Source organism: Rhinopithecus bieti, unplaced genomic scaffold (genome assembly GCF_001698545.2).
Source record: "Rhinopithecus bieti isolate Rb0 unplaced genomic scaffold, ASM169854v2 scaffold_13029, whole genome shotgun sequence".
Classification (NCBI taxonomy): Eukaryota; Metazoa; Chordata; class Mammalia; order Primates; family Cercopithecidae; genus Rhinopithecus; species Rhinopithecus bieti.
In genome coordinates, this window is record NW_016807982.1 from 2,517,556 (window position 1) to 2,539,925 (window position 22,370).

The 22,370-nt window shown below is 45.7% G+C and overlaps 1 protein-coding gene across 1 annotated transcript in view; it reads right to left on the reverse strand.

Annotated features, from left to right (window-relative positions):
- DLGAP3 (DLG associated protein 3) overlaps positions 1 to 19,947 on the reverse strand; it is a 50,792-nt gene extending 30,845 nt beyond the window's left edge. Inside the window, 4 exon segments of the mRNA XM_017884580.1 lie at positions 12,314 to 12,386; positions 12,712 to 12,917; positions 16,929 to 18,086; positions 19,849 to 19,947. Coding sequence (XP_017740069.1) covers positions 12,314 to 12,386; positions 12,712 to 12,917; positions 16,929 to 18,035 — 1,386 coding nt within the window. The 5' untranslated portion in view covers positions 18,036 to 18,086; positions 19,849 to 19,947.
- Positions 19,948 to 22,370: the final 2,423 nt, after the last annotated feature.

The window sequence follows — 22,370 nt, forward strand, 5'->3', positions numbered from 1 at the left end:
ACCCCCACCCCCACCTCCACCCCACCTATGCCTCTTCCAGGTATCTGTCTGGCTGCACCCCAGGCTGCAGACCACCATGTTTTCCTCTCCACCTAGCCCCAGCCCCTGACGTTTCTCTCACCTGACCCCAACAGAGAGGACCAGGGACCTGGCATGCACCCTCCTGCCCAGTATGGGGGTGGGGACTACATGGAGGACACCTTTTATTGTATTAGTTATAATCCATTACATTACAAAATTGACTGAAAATTGATATATATATCCATTAGTTTCCGTCCTGCCACTTGGTATTTTATATGTATATTTATATTCTCTCTCTCTATATATATATAAAATACCAAGTGGCAGGACGGAAACTAATGGGTAAGTGATGGAGCAAAGTTATTAACCTACCAGTGTCCCGAGCTTTCCCCCACCTTCTACCCACTCGGGTTCTGCCTTAACCTGTGGGCTCCTTCTCTACCCTCCCCCACTGAGGAAAGCTTAGCCATTGCTGGATGAGGTTCTTGGTTTTGTTTTTGGTATTTTGGTGGTGCAGAATCCATGGTGTTAAAAAAAAAAAAATTTAAAGCATGAAAAAAAGCAAAACAAAAATTTTGTTCATGGAACTGTGCCGCACACTACCACACGAAGACTAAATATACCACAGAGGTTGCAGCTTCATTCACATTACATGAGAAAACTGGTGCCAAGAAAAAGTAAAGACAGGAAAAGGTGCTACCAGAGGTAAGTGCTACCCCCAGAACACAGGTGACAAAGTCCTGAACATTGCTCAAGATGGGCACATATTTAACCCTGAGCTTCCAAGCAGGCAAAGCATCAGGGAGTATAGCCTCAGAGTTGCCTGTATGGGCTATGAGTGAGACCTCTCCAAGATTCAAGTGCTTGCTCTACCACTTCCTAGCAGAATGGCCTGGGAAAGTTAAAGTTTGGGGGCCTCAGTTTGCTCACCTGTCAAATGGGAGTGATAATGGTACCATCTTCATAGGGCTATTGAGGGGACTCAAATAAAAACACGTGAGGCTTTTGGTACAGGTACTGGAACATAGTAAGCCCTCAGCTAGTGGCATGTGAAGGTCTCAGGGCCTCCCCAGTAAACACAGACCAGATGCCCAAGAGAACCACAACAATTCTTGTCCCTGAGACTAAGAGACAGTCATCCCCTGTGGATAATTATGTAGAGTCCATTGGATGAAGTCATGGACAAGGTCCTCGACAGCATCCCATGGCAAACGTAACAGCAAGTATCACATGGCTGCATCTTGTGACATCTCCCAGGAAAGATTCATGGCATTGTATTTATGTGCAGTCAACAGAGGCTCAAAGGAGTGGCCTGATCCATGTGTAAACTGCAGCTCAATGTTTCCATAATTCAGCCTCCAAAGCATAACATGATTTTACTGGATTCTACTTCAAATAGAGCCATTTCTATTCCAATCTATTAATGGGCAAAAAGACCCAGAGAGGGCAGATGAATTGTCTAAGGATGCCCAGCTGGTAAGTGATAAAACTGAAATTAAATGTCATGCTTCCTGGCTCCCGTGTAAGGCTGATTGAGCAACAGAATCTCTTGGGGAGCTTGTTAAACCTACATTAACTCAGGCCCCACCCCAAGGATCTGAACCCAGGGTTAACGAAACACCTCTCTTGCTTTGGCTGCTTAGAAGCTCAGAGTCAAATTTGCTGGAGATTTAGATTCAGTGGTTTCAGTGTGGGCCCACTAATTAAAAAGAAGGATTGTCTGAACTTTTGAAGCTTTTCTAAAGGAGCCTCATTACAAGTGTATGGAAATCACAGGCCATGGAAAAATCAATCTGAGACCCCATAGAAGTTAAATTATCTCATACTTGACTGTCACAAGCCACACTTGTGTGACAGTTGTGGCTTTCACCATGATGCTCTGTCATCTACCTCTCAGTCTTTCTGTCTCTGTATTTCTGGGGCACCAAGGACAACAGTTGCCAGTGTATTTCCTAAAACACAGGAACTGAACTAAGTCCTGCTATTTCTGGGCTAGGCTCAAGACACTCCCCAACTAGAACAAATGCAGCCCAGAGTGTCCCTCTTGGAGCACAGGGGAGCTAATCTAACCCTAGCAGAAAGCACGCTGGTCTCGAGTCCAGACACCAGGGATGAAAGGAATCTCACTCTGTAGTATGTTTCTGTATCTCTAGCCCTCTTCTGTGTATAAAGCACTAGGCATAATATCTGGCACACAGTAGATGCTCAATAAACTTTAGCTAGTATTAAGCAACAAGAGGTTCTTAAATCAGTGACAATACCACTCAGAATGAGAAGTGCCTCTTTCCCTGGGGTTCTGAAGCTCTTGAAATCCCACCCACAGGCAATACTCACAACCAATTCTATCCAAGGCAGACAAAAAAGGGTGAACAACTCCCTGGGGTCATACACCTGCCAGCTCAGCTGGCCAAGAGGAGCTTCTGGGGTTCCAACAGGAGACCAGGACACAAGGAAAACACAGACTCAAGAGACTCTCAGAGAAATATTGCACCCAAGTTGATCTTTACTATCTTACAATTATAAAACTGTAACATTGTACTGTGAATGTTCCTATTATCCCTGCACTGACTTCCACCCTGCTTCCCTCAACACCCACTTACAGGAGAGTCAAAGTCAAAGGATCCTCTTGGGATGAGATCCTTAGCCTTTCTCTAAACCAGACTGAGAATCAGTAGGCATTTGCAAGCTCATGGCATATTTAAAGTAAAAATGCTTTGTGTCTAATTGGAAATTGTCCAGACTAGAGTTGGTGGGTCCAACAGGGGGCCAGGCAACATCCTGTATACTTTACATGTGTTATTTAGTTTAGATAACCTTTAGAAAACTCTCCCATTTCAAAACATTGGATAAAATATAACAAATGTTGCTTTATATGCATAGCTGAGCTCACAAGAAAGCGAGATAAGTCCCCAGGGGACAAAAGCAAATCAGAATATTAACTGTATGAGCCAATGCTGCAAACAGCCCAGTGGAGGCGGGAAGTGGGGGCAGGGGCTGTTGGTCTCAGCATTTTGGTAAAGACTTAGGTTTTAAACACCCACTTGGGCATAGAAGGAAGGCTTTGGGCCCACATGAAGCATGGAATTGGAAAGGAGAACCTGCATAAAGTTAGGAAAAGTGAAACCTTTGATGAAAATGTAGACTAGAATAAAAAAATTAGTCATCACCACAGGCTGATGACAAGGAAGCTCGTCTGAAGTACAGGGATGGCGGGAAGGGAAAAGAGGCAAATCCCCTAAGAGTCTGTACCTACAAGCTGGTCCTCACACAGCCATAGTACTGTGTATCTGCATGAACCTTCATGGGCCACACCCCCAAAATTAAAAATTAACATAAAATTGTCCCAACCCATGGATATTCTAACAGAAGCAACTGCAAAATATTTCCTGGGGAACTCACTCCTAAGCTGCTCATGCTTCTCACAGATAAATTTCCAATAAAGGTGAGTGTACTATGTGGGAGACAGCCTCTGACATAGCTCCTAATGATCTCCATCTCCTGGAACTCACACCCTTGTGTAATCCCTTTCTCATAAGTATGGACTGGACTTACTGGCCCACTTCTAATGAATGGAATATGGCAGACACAATGGGATATCACTTCTGAGATTAGGTTACAAACAGACCATGGCTTCCATCTTAGACACCTTTTCTTATTCTCTTTCTCTCAGAGCATTTGCTCTGGGGGAGGCAAGCTGCTATGCTGTGAGTAGCCCTATAGTGAGGCCCACATAGAAGAAATTGATGTCCCTGGTCAGTAGCCAGCAAGAATCTGTAGCCTGCCAACAGCCATGTGAGTGAGCATGGAAGCAGATCTTCACCCAGTCAAGCCTTGAGATGCTGCAGCCTTGGCGAAAACCTTGATTGCAACTTTGTGAGGCACTTGACCCAGTCGCACCCACAGCCAGGCTGCACTCAGGTTCCTGACCCACAGAAACTGTGAGACAATAAATATTCATTGTTTAAAGACACTACATTTGGGGATAACTTACATAGCAATAGAAAATACAAATTGTGACATAAACAAAAACCAAACTTTTATTGGGTTAAGCCATTGAGAATTCAAGATTTCTCTGTTATACCAGCTAGTGCTACCTCAGCTAAAACAAAATAACTTTTAAATGATGTTTAAAAGTTCTAAGCTTAAAAGATAAAACTGAAAACAGAAGAAAATAAGACTCTAAAGCAGGACAAAACTGTCAAAAACCACCATTTTATCACTCTGCAAATCAATAAAAGACATAGGACAAAGAAACATGTATTCATAAAAATTACTGAACTTTGGGTAAGAATAGCATGACTCTATAGTATCCTGAGGCTGCCCTCGTTCACCAGGTCCCCAACGCTATCAGTTGCAATACTTCAACAAACGTGGTGCCGCATGTGAAAAATCAGCTGCTTCACTGCCTCTGCCAGGGAGCTCCACTTAATTTGGAGCATTGCCAGTTATAATATCAAGAACAGGGAAGGCCGGCAGCACTGTTAGGCTGGGTTTCAGCAATGTTTGGGCCAAAAAATGGACTGGCAAACTAGCCAGGAATTTATCAGAAACTTCCATGGGGTGAGACAGACCTAGGGAGTTTAATCAGCTCTCCACATATTTTGGGTTAACTCAAAGCTGAGTGAATGCACAGCAGAGAGCAGAGAAGCCTGAGCCACCCACACATCCCTAACCAACGGAGCCTATATACGTGTGCAGGGGAAATAAAAGAGTCTGGTGAAGAGTAAAAGCCAGGGTAGGTTTGAAAACAACCTGAACTTTGCCCTCCCCAGCTCACACGTAGAACTATAGGCAGAGAGAAAGTCTAACTAGGTTGAGGTTCTTGAGCACAACCTCCGAAAAATCTCTGGCTGAACACTAAGCTATGCAGATATGGAGGAACCCCCTAAGAAACAAGGCTTAAAATAAAATAAGAAGGAAATAAAACTGAACGGAAACATTAGAGGCCACATGCTGTAGGGAAGACAGATTTCACAGATTTCATTCACATTAACAAACAAATAAAGCAATAACAATCTTCAAGAGGAAAACATAAGAATCTAGAATTGCTACAATATAGTAGCTAAAATGTTCAGTATTTAACAAAAAATTATAAGATATGCAAATAAACAAGAAGGTATGCATATCCCCAAATGTTGGATTTATCAGACAAAGACTACAAAGCAGCTATTATGAATATATCAAAGAATTAAAGGAAACCATGTTTAAAGATTTAAAGGAAAGCATGACAACAATGACTTCATGAATACAAATCACAACAGAGAGAGAGATTAAAAAAGGAACAAATTGAAATTCTGGAGCTGAAGAGTATAGTAACAAATTAAAAATTCAGTAGAGGGGGTCAACATAATAAATGATCAGTAAACATGAAGATGGATCTGTATAAATTATCCAGTATGAATAATGGAGAGAAAAAATATTAGACAGAAATGAACACAACCTCAGAGGCCTATGGGACAACATCAAGCATATCACCATACATGCAATGGGAGTTCCAGAAGGAGGAGGAGAAAAAAGAGAAAAAGGAAGAGATAGGGCAGAAAAGATATTTGGAGAAACAGTAGCCAAAAACTCTCCTTTTGTTTTTGTTCTTGTTTTTTGTTTTTTGTTTGTTTTTTTTTTAGAGATGAGGTCTCACTATGTTGCCCAGGCTTGAGTGCAGTGGCTATTCACAGGCACAATCATAACAATCATAGTGCACTACAGGTCAAACTCTTGGGCTGAAGCAATCCTCCTGCCCCCACTTCCCAAGGGGCTAGGGCTACAGGTGCCCACTACTGTGCCTAGCTACCAAATTTAATTAAAATTAAATTAAAATTAAATTTATTTTAATTTAAAATTGAAATTAAATTAAACCAAATTTAATTAAAATTTAAAATTTAATTAAAAAACAAAAAACATTAGAGATCAAAGAAGCCCAATGAACCTAAAGTAGGCTAAACGCTAAGAGAGCCATATTCACACAAATTATAGTTGAAATGTTGAAAGCTGAAAACAGAGAAAATCTTAGTAGCCGCACAAGAAGAACAATTCATCACATAGAGGGAAGCAACTCACTTTTCATCAAAAACAATGAACACCAGAAGGCAGTGGAATGGTATATTCAAAGTGCTGAAAGAAAAATAACTGTCAGCCAGGAATTCTATATCCAGCAAAACTATTCTTCCAAGATGAAGTAAAAATAACATTTCCAGACGTTACTGAATAATTGTAGACTGAATAATTTATTGCCAAGAGACTTTTATTATGAGAAGCACTAATGGAAGTCCTTCAGGCTAAAAGGAAAGTAAAGTAACACCCAATGGTAACTCAAATACAGAAGAAGAAATAAAGAGCACCAGAAATGGTAAATACGTGAGTAAATACAAGAGCCTCAACCCAGTGGTAACTCAAATACAGAAGAAGAAATAAAGAGCACCAGAAATGGTAAATATGTGAGTAAATACAAGAGCCTCTATAAATATATTTTCCTCACTTCCTCTCTTAACCTCTTTAAAAGACATAAGATTACACAAAACACTTATTATAATACCAATGTTTGTTTATAACAAGTGTTAGGTTTAAAACATATATAGGTAATATATGACAGTAATAGCACAAAGGGGGAAAACGAGTTATATTAGAGCAATGCTTCTATATTTTACTGTAATTATATTTTGATAAGCTAGGATATACATTGTAATTCCTAGTGCAATCACTAAGAAAGTAACTCAATTTGTATAGTAAAAAATTAACAAATAAATGTAAATGGTACACTAAAATATTTATTGATTTAATACAAAAGAAGACAGTAAAGAAGGAACAGAGGATCAAAAAATAATATGAGACAATCCAACCACATCAATAACCACATTAAGATGTGAAGGCCTGGCTTTCAGGTTCATGCCTGTAATCCCAGAACTTTGGGAAGCCAAGGTGGGTGGGTCCCTTGAAGTTTTGAGACCAGCCTGGGCAACATAGTGAAGTCCCATCTCTACAAGAAATACAAAATTAGCTGGACATGGTGGTATGTGTCTCTAGTCCCAGCTACTTGGGGAACTGAGGTGGGAGGATTGATTGAGCCTGGGAGGTCAAGGCTGCAGTGAGTCACGTTCATACCACTACATTGTAGCTTAGGTGACAGAGAAAACCCTGCCTCAAAAACAAATTAAATAAATAAAATAAAACATGAATGGACAAAACATTCATTCAAAACGCATAGTGATAAGATAAAGCAAAAGAAAAAAAGAAAAAAAAGAACCATTAGATGCCATGTACAAGAGACATACCTTAAATCTGAAACACAAACAGTTGAAAGTAAAAGAATGGGGAAAAGATACACTATGCAAATTATAACATGAGAGAATTTTCCAGAATTGAAGAAAAACATGAATCCACAGATCTATGGAGCACACACATGAACATATCATAGTGAAACTGCAGAACGATAAAATCAAAGCAAGATCTCAACAGCAACCTGAGAGAAATTAAAACTATCTACAAAGACAATCGGGTTGATAGCAGACTCCTTAATGGCAACAACAGACAGATGACAAAAGAATATCTTCAAAACACTGAAAGAAAATAAATGTTAAGCTAGAATTCCCACAATAAGCTAAACTGTATCAAACAGTATGGGTAAAATATATTTTTTGTTAAAGTTCAAGTTTGCTACTAACAGATATTCACTGAAAAAATTACCAAGAATATAGGAGGAAACAATGAGATGTAAGGGGGTAAAGTGAGGAGTAAAAAAGGTAGAGATGTGAGTATATATAATCAAGAGCTAATAATATAAAAAGTAACAATAATAATGGAGACTAATTTGACAGGTTAAAAGGTAGAACTAAAATACTGGGCAATAAGTCCACATAAGAAGGGAAGAAGTCAAGGAAATTAAAGTGTCCTAAGATCACTTAAGTATTTGAGGTGATGGGCATGTCAATTCACTTGATTTAATTATTCCACATTGTATTCATAAATCATAACATTACTTTGTACCCCATAAATATATACACCTACAATTTATCAATGTATAATAAAAATTAAAAGTAAAATAGGCCAGGCATGGTGGCTCACGCCTGTAAACCCAGCACTTTGGGAGGCCAAGGCGGGTGGATCACGAGGTCAGGAGATCGAGACCATCCTAGCTAGCACAGTGAAACCCCGTCTCTACTAAAAATACAAAAAAAAAAAAAATTAGCCAGGTGTTGTGGCGGGCACCTGTAGTGCCAGCTACTCAGGAGGCTGAGGCAGGAGAATGGCGTGAACCTGGGAGGCAGAGCTTGCAGTGAGCTGAGATCATGCCACTGCACTCCAGCCTGGGTGACAAAGCGAGACTCTATCTCAAAAAAAAAAATAATAATAATTAAAATAATAATAACAATAAAAATAAAATAAATACTGAAAGAAACCAAAGAAGAACTTAATGAATGGAAATACATCCAATATTCAAGGACAATAACACTTAATATTGTTAAGAATACAATACCCCATCTATACATTCAGGGCAATCCCTTCAAATTCCCAACTATATTTTCTTATAGAAATCAACAAGCCTACCCAAAAATCATGTGTGTATGCAAAGGAAACACAAAACACAAAGCAATCTTTAAAAGGAGTAACAAAATCGTGTAATTTCAACTTACCAAAATCAACACTTACTACACAGTTACAGCAATCAAAGCATGTGGTAATAGCATAAAGATAGGTTCATGCAGACCAATGGAATAAGTTTTAAGGTTCATTAATAAACACATGCATTTACAGTAAATTGATTTTGAAAAAGAGGCCAAGAAATTTCAATGAGGAAAGAAAAGCCTTTTCAACAAATGATGCTGGGAAAATTGGAAATCCACATTCCAAAAGATAAAGCTGGACCCCTAACTCGAATCACACACACACGCATACACACACACACACACACATACTACTCAAAGTGGGTCATACATCTAAATATACATGTTAAACTACAAAATGCTTAGTAGAAACATTAGAGTAATTTTTTGTGATCTTGCATTAGACAAAGATTTCTTAAATTTTGCACCAAAGCACAATCAAGAAGAGAAAAATTGATGAATTATGCACCATCAAATTTAAAATGTTTTTTCCTCCAAACAGCAACATAAAAAATATAAAAATACAAATCACTGAATGGTAGAAACCACACCAGCTGACAGCTTGATCAGATTTCTAGCCTCCAGAATTGTGAGAAAATAAATTTTTGTTGCCAAAAAAAAAGAACAAGAAGGGAAGAGGTCATCAAAATCAAAATGTCAGCCAGGTATGGTGGCTCACGTCTGTAATCCCAGAACTTTGGGAGGCCAAGGCAGGTGGATCACCTGACGTCAGGAGTTTGGAACCAGCCTGGCCAACATAGTGAAACCTGTCTCTACTAAAAATACAAAACAATTAGCCAGGTGTAGTGGTGCAATTATTCGGGAGGCTGAGGCAGGAGAATTGCTTGAACCTGGGAGGCGGAGGTTGCAGTGAGCAGAGATCTAGCCACTGCACTCTGACCTGGGCAACAGAGCCAGACTCAGTCACACACACACACAAAAAAATGTCCTAGGGTCTCTGCATTGTTCAGGAGGAGTACAGAAAAAACTGTCAGCTTCAGTCATTAAGTCAAATATGCATATGAAAATTATAAGGGTAACCACAAAGAATAAAATAGGATATATAACTACTAAACAGTATGGAATTTGGTGGGGAGAAGAATAAAGAAAACTCAAACCAAAAGGAGGCAGCAAAGGAACAGAAAAGCATCAGCCCGAAGGCAAGATAAATAGAAGTCACAAAATAAGATGATAGAAATAAATCCAAGAGTTAGGGCCAGGGTCATCACAGTACCCTAGGTTTAGGCCAAGGGGTAATCACAGATTATCAGTAATCACAATAAATATAAATGTACTAAACTCTCAAGCAATTATCAGAATGGATATAGGTAAAATGTAGCTATAATTATTTTCAAAAAATATACCCGAGACGTAGACAAAAGGCTTTAAAGTAAAAGATGGAAAAAGGTGTTCTAGGCAAATACTAAACAAAAAAAAAATAGACTTAAGGGGAAAAAAAGTATTATGAGACATAATAGGGTGACATCTCTAGTGCTTTAAACTTATTTCATCTTCTATAAAGCAAGAATAAGAAGCCATACCTCCAGGCTAAATATGTCAAGTATATGTGATATTAGATAGTGCAAAGTACTAAGAATAAGGAAAAAGAGCAGGAGGAAGAAGGCGGAGAAGACCTCAACAATGACAGCACAGGGAAGGGGAATAGGAAATGTTGGAAGGGGGGCATTAAATTAAAATTTTAGAACCTTTGGGAAAAGACCTGAAAGAAGTGAGGAAGTGATCCATGGGAGTGTCTGGGAAGGTGACACCCAGGCAAAGGTAGTGGCAAATGCAAAGGCCCTAGGGAGTCTAGTGTGGCTGGAGTGGGAGGGAGGGGAACAGCGTTAGAAGAGGAACTCAGAGACAGCTCCACTCCAGCGAGGTCACCAGGTCATGCAGGCCTTGAAAGCCATGGTTAGGTTCCTGAGTTTACTCTGAGCAAGGTGAGGGTTTTGAGCAGAGGAGTGAGTGAGTGTGATTATAGTTTTTAAAGATCATGCGGGCTGTAATGAGAGAGGATGAAGTGGAGCAAGAGCAAATACAGGAGACCAACTAGAAGGCAGTGCCATCATCCAGACAAAAGGACATGGTGCCTGGAAGAACCAGTAGCAGTGGAGGTGGTGAGAAGCGGTTGGATCCTGGATATATTTTAAAGGTGGGACCAGCAGGATTAGCTGAAGGATTGGAGGTGAATTGTGAGAGAGAGAGTGGTCAAACTGACTTCAGGCTTTTAAACCAGAGCTTCTAGAAGGATAAAGTTGTCATCTGAAATGGAGAATTCAGAGGATAGAGCAGCAACTGCGGCAGCGAGAGACAGGAGGGGATTGTGGAGGGTGCGGGTATCAGCAGTTTAGTTTTGGACATCTTAAGTTTGAGATGTCTACTAAACATCCAAATGAGATTTCAATGCACAGTTAGACATATATGCCTGGCATTTACGGGAGAGTTTGGGCTGGAGATATACATTTCGTAGTCATTAGGCTCTCAGCCATGAGCCTGGACAAGATCACCTAAGGAGTAGGTATAGAGAGAAGTCCAGGGGCTGAGCTCTAGAAAACTCCAGTGTTCACATCCTGGGGAGTTGCAGAGGCACCCAAGACACAGACTGAGGATAAGCAGCCAGGGAGAGAATCCAGGAGAATGTAGAGGGCGTGGTGTCCTCCAAGCCAACCAAGTACAGTCTTTCAGGAAGGAGGGAGTCTTCAACTGTGTTACATGTGACTGATGGGCCAGGTAAAATGAGGGCTAAGCATTTAACTCGTGGGTTTAACAACATAGGCTGGTCTGATGTAAAAAGAGAGCTGTGCCAATCAGATTCCCTGGTTCAGGCAATGGAAGAGGAATACTGAGAGACTGCAGCAGCGAACAATGGGAGCCAATGTGGATGGTCTTTTGCATTGCATTTTTTCCCCAGCATACAGTAAAAATAGCTAACCTTTATTGAATGCTGGCTATGTGCCAAGAACACTATTATGATGCCTATTTTTAAAAAGGGAAAGTGGGGCTCAAGAAAAGTCAAGTAACTTGCCCCAGGTCACTCAGCTGGTAAGTAGCCAAGCTGGAATTCAACCCCACCTCGTGTGTTTAATTACTAAACGGCACTGCTTCCGTCTAATTAAAGGGAAAGTCTGTACTTAGATATGGAACTCACATTCTCAAATGCCATTTTCGGGCCAAGTACCTTGTGTTTGCATACATTTTCTCACGGAACTCTCACAAAACCCCTGCAAAATAACTGTCCCTACAATTGCCATTTTAAAGACGAGAAACAGAGGTGTTGAAAAGTAAGGTCTCTTGCTTGTGGTTCCTCAGGACAGAGGGGCAGGGTGGCAGAATTCAGGCCCAGATCATGTCTGAGACTGCAGCTTGGCCTGTACCCTGTCTGTACAAATCAATCCTACCTTTTACATAGGGGCAGGGAGGAAGCAATCGGGCCTGTGGAGAGCCCCAGGGCACTGGAGTTGCCCTTACAAGCTCATCACTTTGAGGACACTTGGTGGGTTTTAAGGCTGTCATTCTCTGAGACTCCCAGCCTGAGTCAGCTCCAGGAGTCCTAAGGCAGGTTTCCCAGTTTCCCCAGAGCCAGGCCTGAGCTCTCTCCATGGGCAGACCCTCTGATTTTAAGTCCTAAGCGGAGCATTAGGACTTGAATCCCCTTTTCACTCTCCTCCAGGCATACTGGGCCTCTCCCTTACCTGTCCAGTGGTGAGGGAACGGCTGTAGCCAGGGATGGAGCTCCGGGGGTGGATCCGGGGTGGGACACAGCAGCTGGGAAGGTCAAAATTCCAGAGTCAGAACAGTGGACTGCTAGGAGGTGGGGGAGGGGAGATAATAGCACTGGGGCCCCTGAGCAAGTCCTATTCCTCAGAACCCCCAAAGAGAGATCCCTTAGGAGACCCTGGGTAAAGAGACTCCCAAAGAGGCACCAGAGAAGGACTCCCACCAAGACCCTCCCTTTATGTGGACCAGAGTGAGACACCCCAGTTGAATCCTAAGCAGGACTACCTGACTTTCACCCACTCTACACACATCTCCCGCAGGAATCCAGCATCAGCCTCCTGACCCCGCACCCCCCGGCCCTCCCTGTCCTTACTTGATCCTGGCCTGGTCCACGCTGGAGGAGCGACGGGTGGTGAAGCGTCGGGCGACTGCTTTGGGAGATGTCTTGGGGCTGCCGTCTGAGTCTCCGCTCTCCTCATCCCCCATGGCTTTGATGTAGCTGCCGCTCCGCATCCTGCGGCAGGGGATCTCCCCATCCTTGCCACCAGTGGGGTAACCCCCCCAGTCATCTTGCGGCACCTGCAGGAACAGGGGCCTCTGTCTCTCAGACTTGACCCTAGTAAATCTAGAGGCCAGGACTCTTTCCCCACTGCCAGTGGGAGGTGCTCTGCCCTGGCTTGGACAGGCACAGTCAGGTACATGCAGAGGCAGAAGGGGAGGGTCTCAGGCTGTCCCCCTCCCTTACAAGAGACACCTCGTCATCCTCCACAGACCTTCTGCACTTAATTAAGGGCCACCTAGAGAGTCTGAGGGAGTGACATGCCAGGCGTCAAGCGGTTGATGATCAGAGGCCAAAGTGACCTGTGTCAATTCCATGCCCGGCAGTCAGGCATCACCTGACCTCAGTCAACCTTCTACCCCTCCTTTTCCTTCATCCTTTCAACCTGCTTACATTCCAAATCCTCTCTCCTTCCCCGCTGTGGGGAGCCACAGAGGGCTTCATGCAGGGCAGTGACATCAGATTTGTGTTGCAGAAAGAGCTCTCCCACAGTCCAAACAGAGGCTGGACTGTGGAGGGCCAGGAGCAGGGCAGAGGCTCAAGTGGTGAGAGGACGACCAATTAGGAGGCTGACGCTGTTATCCAGGCAAGAGATGATGAGGCCTAAATTAAGACAATGACAATGAGGGGGAAGAGAAGGAGATGGAAACGAGAGGTGTTAAGGAGCATCAGTGAGCCTGATTAGACGTGGGGGATGAGGGGGCGGGAGGAGTCGAGGATGACTGCCAGGCTGTTGGCTGAGGACCTGGAGGAGGGTGCTGCCGCTCACTGAGCCATAGAACCCCAGAGAAACAAGTCTGGGAAAAGGTGGTAGGGTCGGGGTTGAGCACCTTGAGCTTGGCATAGAACTGTTGAGCAGGTGGTTGGATGTTTGGTTCTGGGATTCAGTGGGGAGATCGGGGTTGGAGGCGGACATGTGGGAGTCATGGGCGGCAGCTGAATCCATAGCAGTGAATGAGACAGCCCAGGGGAGAGAAGAAGAGAGATGAGCAGAGATCCACTGACATTTAAAAAGGGACTGTGAAGAAAGGAAGAGGAGCCTGTGAAGTCACCTGAGAAGGAGTGGGCAGAGGGGTAGGAGGGAAGTCAGGAAAATGCCATGTCATAGAAACAGGAGACATTTCAAGAATAAAGGGAGTCGATTATGTCAAATGCCACAGTGCGTTCAGAGGTTAGTAACTCAGGCTCGGGAGTTAGAAGATTCATGTGCAATTCTGGCCCCATCACTTGCTGGATAGGTGAACTTAAGCAAAACGGATTAACCTCTAAGTGTCAGTTTCCTTGTCTGCGAGTTGGTCGTGATACTTATGCCTACATCGGAGGGTTGGTGGCAAAGATAAATGAGCCAATAGAGAGTTTCCAGGACATAGAAAGTGCTCAATAAATGGTAACAATTATTATAGGCACCGAAAAGTACCTTTTGAAGACAGCTCTCAAGAGATCATCTGTGGCCACTGCCAGGGCATGTCAATGACAGGGAGTGTGGAAATTAGACCACAGTGAGGGAAGAATTGAAGGGAAGTGAAGAAGAGGCGTCTATGCTCTAAGAACTTGATTATGAAGGACATGGAAGGTGGGATGGAGCTGCAGAAATATTTTTTAGGATGCAAGCGACTTTGGACATGTTTTCAGGATGACAGAAAGAGCCAGTAAAAATAGTCTTTAAACCTCAGAAGGGAGGAGAACAGTTCAGGGATGGAGGGGGTCATGAGGAGATGGGCTCAAGCCCTGGAGGAAGGATCAGCCTGGGATGGGTGGTCCCAGCTTTTCCTATGAGCCAAGGAAGGGGATGAGCGTGGCTGGGAATCTGGATGTGTCTAGAGAGATGCTGTCAGGAAGCTGAGGGAGTCTGTGATGTCAGCCTACACTTCGGAAAATGAGGTGTAAGTGAAGACGTGGGGGAGAGGACTGGAGGAGGTAGGGAGGATTTAAAACCCTTGTTGTAAAGAACAGGTTAAATGGGGTAGGGATGGGAGCTCCAAAAGGGGTAACACCTCAGAGACAGCATAGGGTTCAGGGGAAAGGTGGAGACTCTGGGGATGAGAAGGAACCCACGGGGAGGAGGAGGCCTCTTCGAGGGGCTGGGGCTCAATCGGAAGATGGGAAACAAAGAGATGAGACTCCATAAAGAAACAGGGGCTCAGAGTGGACAGAGGGATTCTGGAAGAGGCTTAAGACAAAGCCGGTATCCAGTGGGAGAAACAGGGCTTCAACAATCGGATTGGGAGTCCAACAAAGACACCTGGCAGCATGTGGCCAGTCTCCCCTGCTTTTGTACCAGGGGAGCACGAGGCTTTCTGGAGGGTCCCTGTAGCTCCTTGGTTCTTCCCCACATGGGCTCAGACATCCCAGTCCTCAGATACCCTGGAACTCCAGACCGGAGGGATCATTCCCCTTCCCCATTCTCTACAGAGAGCAGCAGGCAGGTGGAGAGAGGCAGGCCAGCAGATGGGAAGGCCACACTGCAGGGTTCCCACTCTAGCCACTGCAGAGCTCCTCACTCCTCTGCAGGACACTGTGAGGTGCATGTTAAAAAGGAAGCCCCCAGGGAGGTCAGGGCAGCCCTGGAGAAGCAGCAGGGAGCAGCAAAATGGCAGCGAGTCTTCAGGGATGGCAAGGAGTCGGCTATGGGGGAGAAAGGATGGGTGTTCCCTCCCTGGACCCTTCAGTTCCCAGCTTAGAGCACCTCCCTACCCAGGGAGGGGGCAAACTAGGCCAATCCAGAAGTCCTGAATCCAGAAGTCCCTTCTTATTTGCTCTGTGGCCCTGTGTGCTCCCTTGGGCCTTCATGAGTTCTCCAGGAGAGCCCTAACTTGTGCACAACTTACCTAGCAAGGCCAATGTCCCACAAAGACACATGCAGATTCTGTTCTCCACACCTTTGAACATGTTGTATGGTCTCTTCCCAGAATACCTTTAGTCGGCACTCAACAACTGCAACTCCTCCACCAAGATTCAGCTCAGGGGACATTCCTCACCCAGGTCGGTGAGGTGTCTCCTCTGTGTTCCCAAGAAGCCCAGGGCTCTCTCCTATCACAGCCTCATCACGCTATATTCTATCTGCTTCCTTGTCTATTCCCACTGTACACTGTGAGCTCCTCACAAGCAGCATCTGTATCTTCATCTTTGTATCCACAGCACCCAGGAAATGCTCATTGAATAAATAGATCTGTATCAACTATGTGGAATGCAGAAATACACTGAACCTCCAGAATTTATATTGACTTTTTCTCCTAAAATTATGGCATGACTTAAGAAAACGATGTGGGCTAGATGAGGCTGGGGTGAAGTCTCCATAAAAAGTAGGAATCAGAGCTCCTGGCCTCACCTGCAGAGACCATAGAGATGGCAAGAAAAGATGAGAACAGCATGCCAGCTATCACCTGCACTATCCACTCCCAGGAGGCCCTGCCTGAATTGTATCAGGGCTGAAATCCAGTTTGTCCCCTAACCTAGGAAAACACATGAGACACATGAAACTCCCAGGACCCCTCCACAGCTTCGGCTGTCCCACCACAGGTACCCCGGAATGACAAACTTCAGCAGAGGCACATTCTGGAAATAACTGATCTTCATATTCAAACATGTGGGCCACCCGGATTATAGCAGAAAAGAGGGCTGGAGAAGGCTTTGGGGCAGGAGAACTGCTTTCCAACTGCTGACCTTCAATCTTAAGAGCAGCCACAGCTAAGGTGCACCTCAGTATCCTGTCCACTGCCTGTCCTCAACTTCATTATGCCTTCAACCTCCTAAGACAGAGATCAGCACAGCCTGTCCAAAACAGTAAGTCAAGGGGAAGTCTCCAGGGACTGACACATCATTAGAACAGAAGGGCCCTTCGTTGCACAAATAGGGAAAGTGAAGCCCCAAAGGAGCTCAGAGGGACCCAATGGGGCAGGGCAGAGCCTCCCAGCATCCAGGCCCTCCATCACAGGGACAGCTGGCTCTCACCCAACACTTTCCACTGCTCCCTGGTTGACAAGACTGGTGAAGGCTGAGGATCCTGTTCCCCAACCCCCAAAAAGCCTCACCTGCAGATAGTGATAAGTCCTGGCTTTGGCCTTGGTCTCCGGACCCAGGAGCCCCTTGCCTGGCCCGGCCCCCGGGTATCCATCCCGGCCCTGGCTGACCATCATGGTATGCCAGGCACTTCGCTTGACCGACTGTCCATCCAGTGACATGGACATGCCAGTGCAGGCAAGGCAGCGGCCTTCCGACCCGCCCGAGCGCCCCTTGAAGCTCAAGTCCCGGTAGGACCCATCTGGACCCTCCAGGCAGAAGGGACCACCAGGCTCCCCAGGGGGCCTGCCACCCGCCAGGAAGCCGCTATCACTGTCCAAGTTGTCATCGGAGCTCCACCAGCCTGTGGACTTGGCCTGATGCCGCCCATCCCCCTTGCGGTCCTTGCTCTTGCTCCTCTTGCCGTGCCGGGACTGGTGGTGGTGGTGATGGTGGTGGTGATGGTGGTGGTGGGAGGTGTGGGGGCCTCCAGAGCCTGGGCCAGGGTAGCTGTCTCCTCCAGAGCCACCTCTTCCCTCAGCCTTGGGCCCATTATAGTCCCGCTTCCCCGGCGCCTCCAGAGAGTGGGACTTGGCAAAGAGCTTCTGCACAGAATGAACCAGGTGCCGGATGCGGCTAGGGCTCTCGCTGCGGGGCTCTGGGGCAGTGCCAGTCCCTGGAGCTGGCCCGGGCCCTGCCCCTGCTGGCCCTCGCTGGTATGGTAGTGTGTGGAAGCCATCTTGTTGAACTGGCAACTGCTTTTCAAACTGATCCAGGAGTGTAGGAGGCAGGCGGGGGGCACCCTTGCCCTGTGGGTGGCCCACACAGTCTTCACAGGTGTCGAAGGGGCTCTGGCCAGGGTACATCCTGGGGAAGGTGCTGCTACCCCCCCCAACCCCGGCCCCCCCTGGCCCTCCCTCAGGGCCTACCGACGGCCCCTCACTCAGGCTCAGGGGCCCTTCAGGAGAAATGTGTCCCAGGCCAGCTCTCGGGGCACAGAAGCGGGGCTCAGTGGAGAAGGCCTCCCTGGAGCCCAGCAGGTATGGGGCCCTGGCAGCTGGGCCCACGTCCATATGCTGCTGGTCAGCAAAGCGGGCTGGGCGGGGATGGCTGCCTCGGTCGCCATGGTAACCCCTCATGGCCTCAGCAAAGGCTCTTCATAGTCTTGGGGGCCAGGCCCCAGGAACCTCCTGGAAAAATAGGGAGAAAAGGTATTTGAATTGAACAGCCCTCTTCACCTAAAACCATCTTTTATTAGGCATCCTTGTATCCCTTTAGGTAATACATATCAATTTATTATGATTAATTTTACTATCCTCCCACAAATGGACTAAAAACTCCTTTAAACAGTCATAATAGACAGATAGACACTCAAGGGCACAAAGTAATCCCATCATTCAACGAATGCCGCAAATCCGATAAATACTTATTCACAGGAGGATATTCCCTCAGTCAAATGGGTTTTTAAATGTCCTTAGAGACTGGGCACAGTGGTTCACACCTGTACTTCTAGCACTTTGGGAGTGCAAGACAGCAGGATCACTTCTTGAGCACAAGAGCTCAAAGCTGCAGTGAACTATGATTGTATTATACCACTGCACTCCAGCCCAGGCAACAGAGCAAGACTTGGCCTCTAAATTTATATATATACATATATTTGTTTGTTTTTATATTTGTAAATATATATTAATAAATATTTATAAATGCATATATATAGAAATATTTACATATATACATAGATACACATTTATTTGTAAATATATAGATATACTTTGGGATGTGTGTTTATGTGTGTGTGTGTGTCCTTAGATTACCAAAAACAAAAGAATACCCAGGGAGACATAAAATATTCAAAGGAACCAGTCTTTAGGTGAACTAGCTTTTAACAAGCTGGCATTAGGCAAATAGATCCACAGCCACATATCTACCCCAACCCTGCCCTACACCCCACTGTTGCAAGAGCCAGGCCTCAGGGTCACAGCTCCCAGCTGCTGTGAACAAAGAGAACACTGGACCCAAATCTACATATCCAGCACCATCCCACAGAGCAATCCCTCCCCTTCCTTCCACACCCTGTGCATTCTATTTGGCCGCAGGTTCCTTCTCCCTCCCCTGTGGACTGAAATAAGGAGAATCTGAGATGACTCTTCCTCCTTCCTCTTCTGGGTTCCAAATATTTCCCCCATGAAATTACCCCTTTTGCCTTTTACTCCCCACCCTCCACTCCCATTCCACTGGAGAGGAATCATGAAGGAGGAAAATCCGTGAAGAAGAACAGCAGCTACACAAAGTAGCATCTGAATCCTAAACTGGGATTGGAACCCAGGAGTTCCTCCTCCCAGGAACAGAGGGAATGCAAGACAGGAAAGCGATGGAGAAAAAACTCAGGAACCAGTGCTCCTGGCCTCCATCCCAGGCTTGCCAAGGCTACAGGACAGAGAGGTCAGCTCTCAGCAAGAGCTGCCTCCAATCAGGACTCCAGGAGCTGCCAGGATAGGAGCAGGAGGGAGTGACAGCAGGAGGGACAGGGACAGAGGAGCTGGCAGACGGTGCCCTCCCTCATCCTCGACCAGGCTCCTGGGCCATCTGCTGACTAGGAGGGATGACAGCCTCAAAGGCTCCAGACAGCGGCACCTCCGAGACTCATTCTCTTTCTCCCTGCCACCACCTCCCCACACCCACCTTTCTTCAGATCCTGCCCATCTCTCATCTCCTACTATTTCCCAAGTACTTGCTATATACCAGGTATTGTGCATACCTGATACTCTCTAATCTCACTGAAATCTTGTAATGCAGATATTATCCACACTTACCCATGAGAAAATTGAGCTCAAAATGGTGAGGTCACACAGCCAGTAAGTGGATGAGTCACTTTGAATCAAGATTCAAACCCATTATTCTGGCATGAGAACCTGAGTCTAATCCCCGCTCCCAGACTCTTCTATCACTCACCATCCAGGGTGTCCCATCCTTGATGTCAGGATCCCCACCACCAGGCAGAATCCTAACTTCAGAAGGCTCAGGACCACTGGCTCCTGATGGAAAAGAAAAGGATGGTAAGCAAAAGGGGAGTGACGTTTTCCCACCGTCCTCAGAGGACTGGTCTCTGGCCCTGACAGTTTCCCTTCCCAACCCCCCCAAACCAGGACTGATTGGATCCGCCATGATGCAGAGCCTTTGAACCCCCAGGGAAATGAGGTTGGCTTCATTATTCAAATACATGCAAATGAGCTTACAGGTTGGACTACCTCCAACTGCAGGTGTTTGTGGGATCTGTCCATGGTGCTGAGCCACTGCATTTTTTTTTTTTTTTTTTTTTTTTTTTTTCCATTGCCCTCAAATATGATTCCATTCCACAAACATTTGTTGAACAGCTACCATAAGCAAGAGAGTGAGAAGTGTACAGAGGTGATTTCAGAGTGGTCCCTGTCCTCAAGGGGTTTAGAGTCTAACAGGGGAACAACCTCTCACGTGACAGAGTTATTTCAGGCCACTTTATTTTTGCACAAACTGTACCCTCCTCCTAGAATTTCCTTTCATCCACCTCAAAGCCCTCCCCTTGGCTAACACTTACTCATATTAAGCCCCACCTTCCCTTAAAGACTTTCTGTGCTCTTATTCTAGGTTATGCTCTTTATCGGGCTTTTATAACACCCTGGGTGTCCCCATGAAAGCAGCCTTCACATTGCATTGAAAATGTCTGTTTCAGTTTCTGTCTCCCCACTTAGAATGTGGTCTTCTTCAGGACAGGAACCAAGTCCTATTCATCTCTGCATCTCCAGCACCTAACTCAGGGCTTTGCCCAGAGCCAGTCCTTAATAAACATTCACTAAGTAGACGAACAAATGACTGTGCTGTAAAGAGGTACCAAAATGTTAGGCTACTTCAGATGAGGATGGGACCAGATTCAATAGAGGGCAGTCAAGGAAGACTTCTCAGAGGAGAGGGTGTTTGTGATGGAGTACAAGATGTCTGTGTGTCCCATACACATAGGTGATGGGGAAGAGAACCTACCCAGTGGAGGAAACAACAAGCACAGGGAGAAGAAGTGTGCAAATAGGAAATTCTAAGGGGTAGGCTCAGAGAGTTCTGGCAGACAGGGAATGGCAAATAGTGGGAATAGGAGAGAGAAAATCAGAAAGTAAGACGATCCTGAAGTTTGCAGCAGCCGTGACTGGAAGACTAATGATGCCATTATTAGACACAGGGACATCAGGAAGAAGAGCTAGCTTTGCAAGCATGATTAATAGTAGTGGAAAAGGCACAGTCAGACATCAGGAAGAACTTCCTGGCCCTGAAGGATGTGAGACAATGAAGAAGACTGTGGTTTCCTAAGAATCTTCCATAGAGGACAGGGTGAGACATACCCAGCCCCTGGCCCACCCTGGAGCCTGGACTGTAGAAGCTGTTGGTTACACTGCCTAAAGGGAGACTGGGGTGACCTCACGGATACCAACTGCCTGGCTCTGGATGACAATTCTCCTCCATTGCCCTTCTTTGGGGAAACAGAGGGAATTTCAGGTCAAGACGGCCTCTCAAGTAGTTGTTGAAAAAGCACTTGGGGCCGGCGCGGTGGCTCAAGCCTGTAATCCCAGCACTTTGGGAGGCCAAGACGGGTGGATCGCGAGGTCAGGAGATCGAGACCAACCTAGCTAACACGGCGAAACCCCGTCTCTACTAAAAAATACAAAAAACTAGCCGGGCGAGTTGGCAAGCGCCTGTAGTCCCAGCTACTTGGGAGGCTGAGGCAGGAGAATGGCGTAAACCCGGGAGGCGGAGCTTGCAGTGAGCTGAGATCCGGCCACTGCACTCCAGCCTGGGCGACAGAGCGAGACTGCGTCTCAAAAAAAAAAAAAAAAAAAAAAGCACTTGGAAGCATCTCTCTGTCTTGGAAAGAAGATGGAAAGACAGCCTGGTCTTTCATCCATGTCATTCTCTTTCCTCTTCCTGCCCCAGGCAAGACCTGTATCTGAGACTCACGGCACAAAAGGCCACTTTGGCAGAAGCCCAGACCGTCCCATTTGCTCTGTGTGTGGCGACATCAAGCTAGGGCCTCATGGAACTTCCCAGGGGTGGACATTCCCAGGTGCCCCTCTGTCTCCTGCTTCATGCAGGTGCTGCTGGCAAGCTGCTCAGCTTTCATCAAGATCCTATGAAACTTCAGCCCCTCTGGCATCAATCCACATTCTCCTTGCTCTTGTCTTGGAGAAGATGGGCCCTATAATTGCTGCTCTCCAGACAGATCACCCCTCAACTCCTTTACCCAGATCCTACAGGGCAGCCCTGTATAGTGAAAAAGCACAGGTCCTGAGACCAGAACGTATGTGACACCTGACGTACCAGAGGCGGCCTACCCTCTCTAAGCCTCAGGATACCTGCTCACCTATCTCCCAGGATTTCAATGGGTATCAAATAATAAAATCACTCTTACAAACTCTAAAAGATTAATACAGTGTAATCCCTCATGAGAAGCC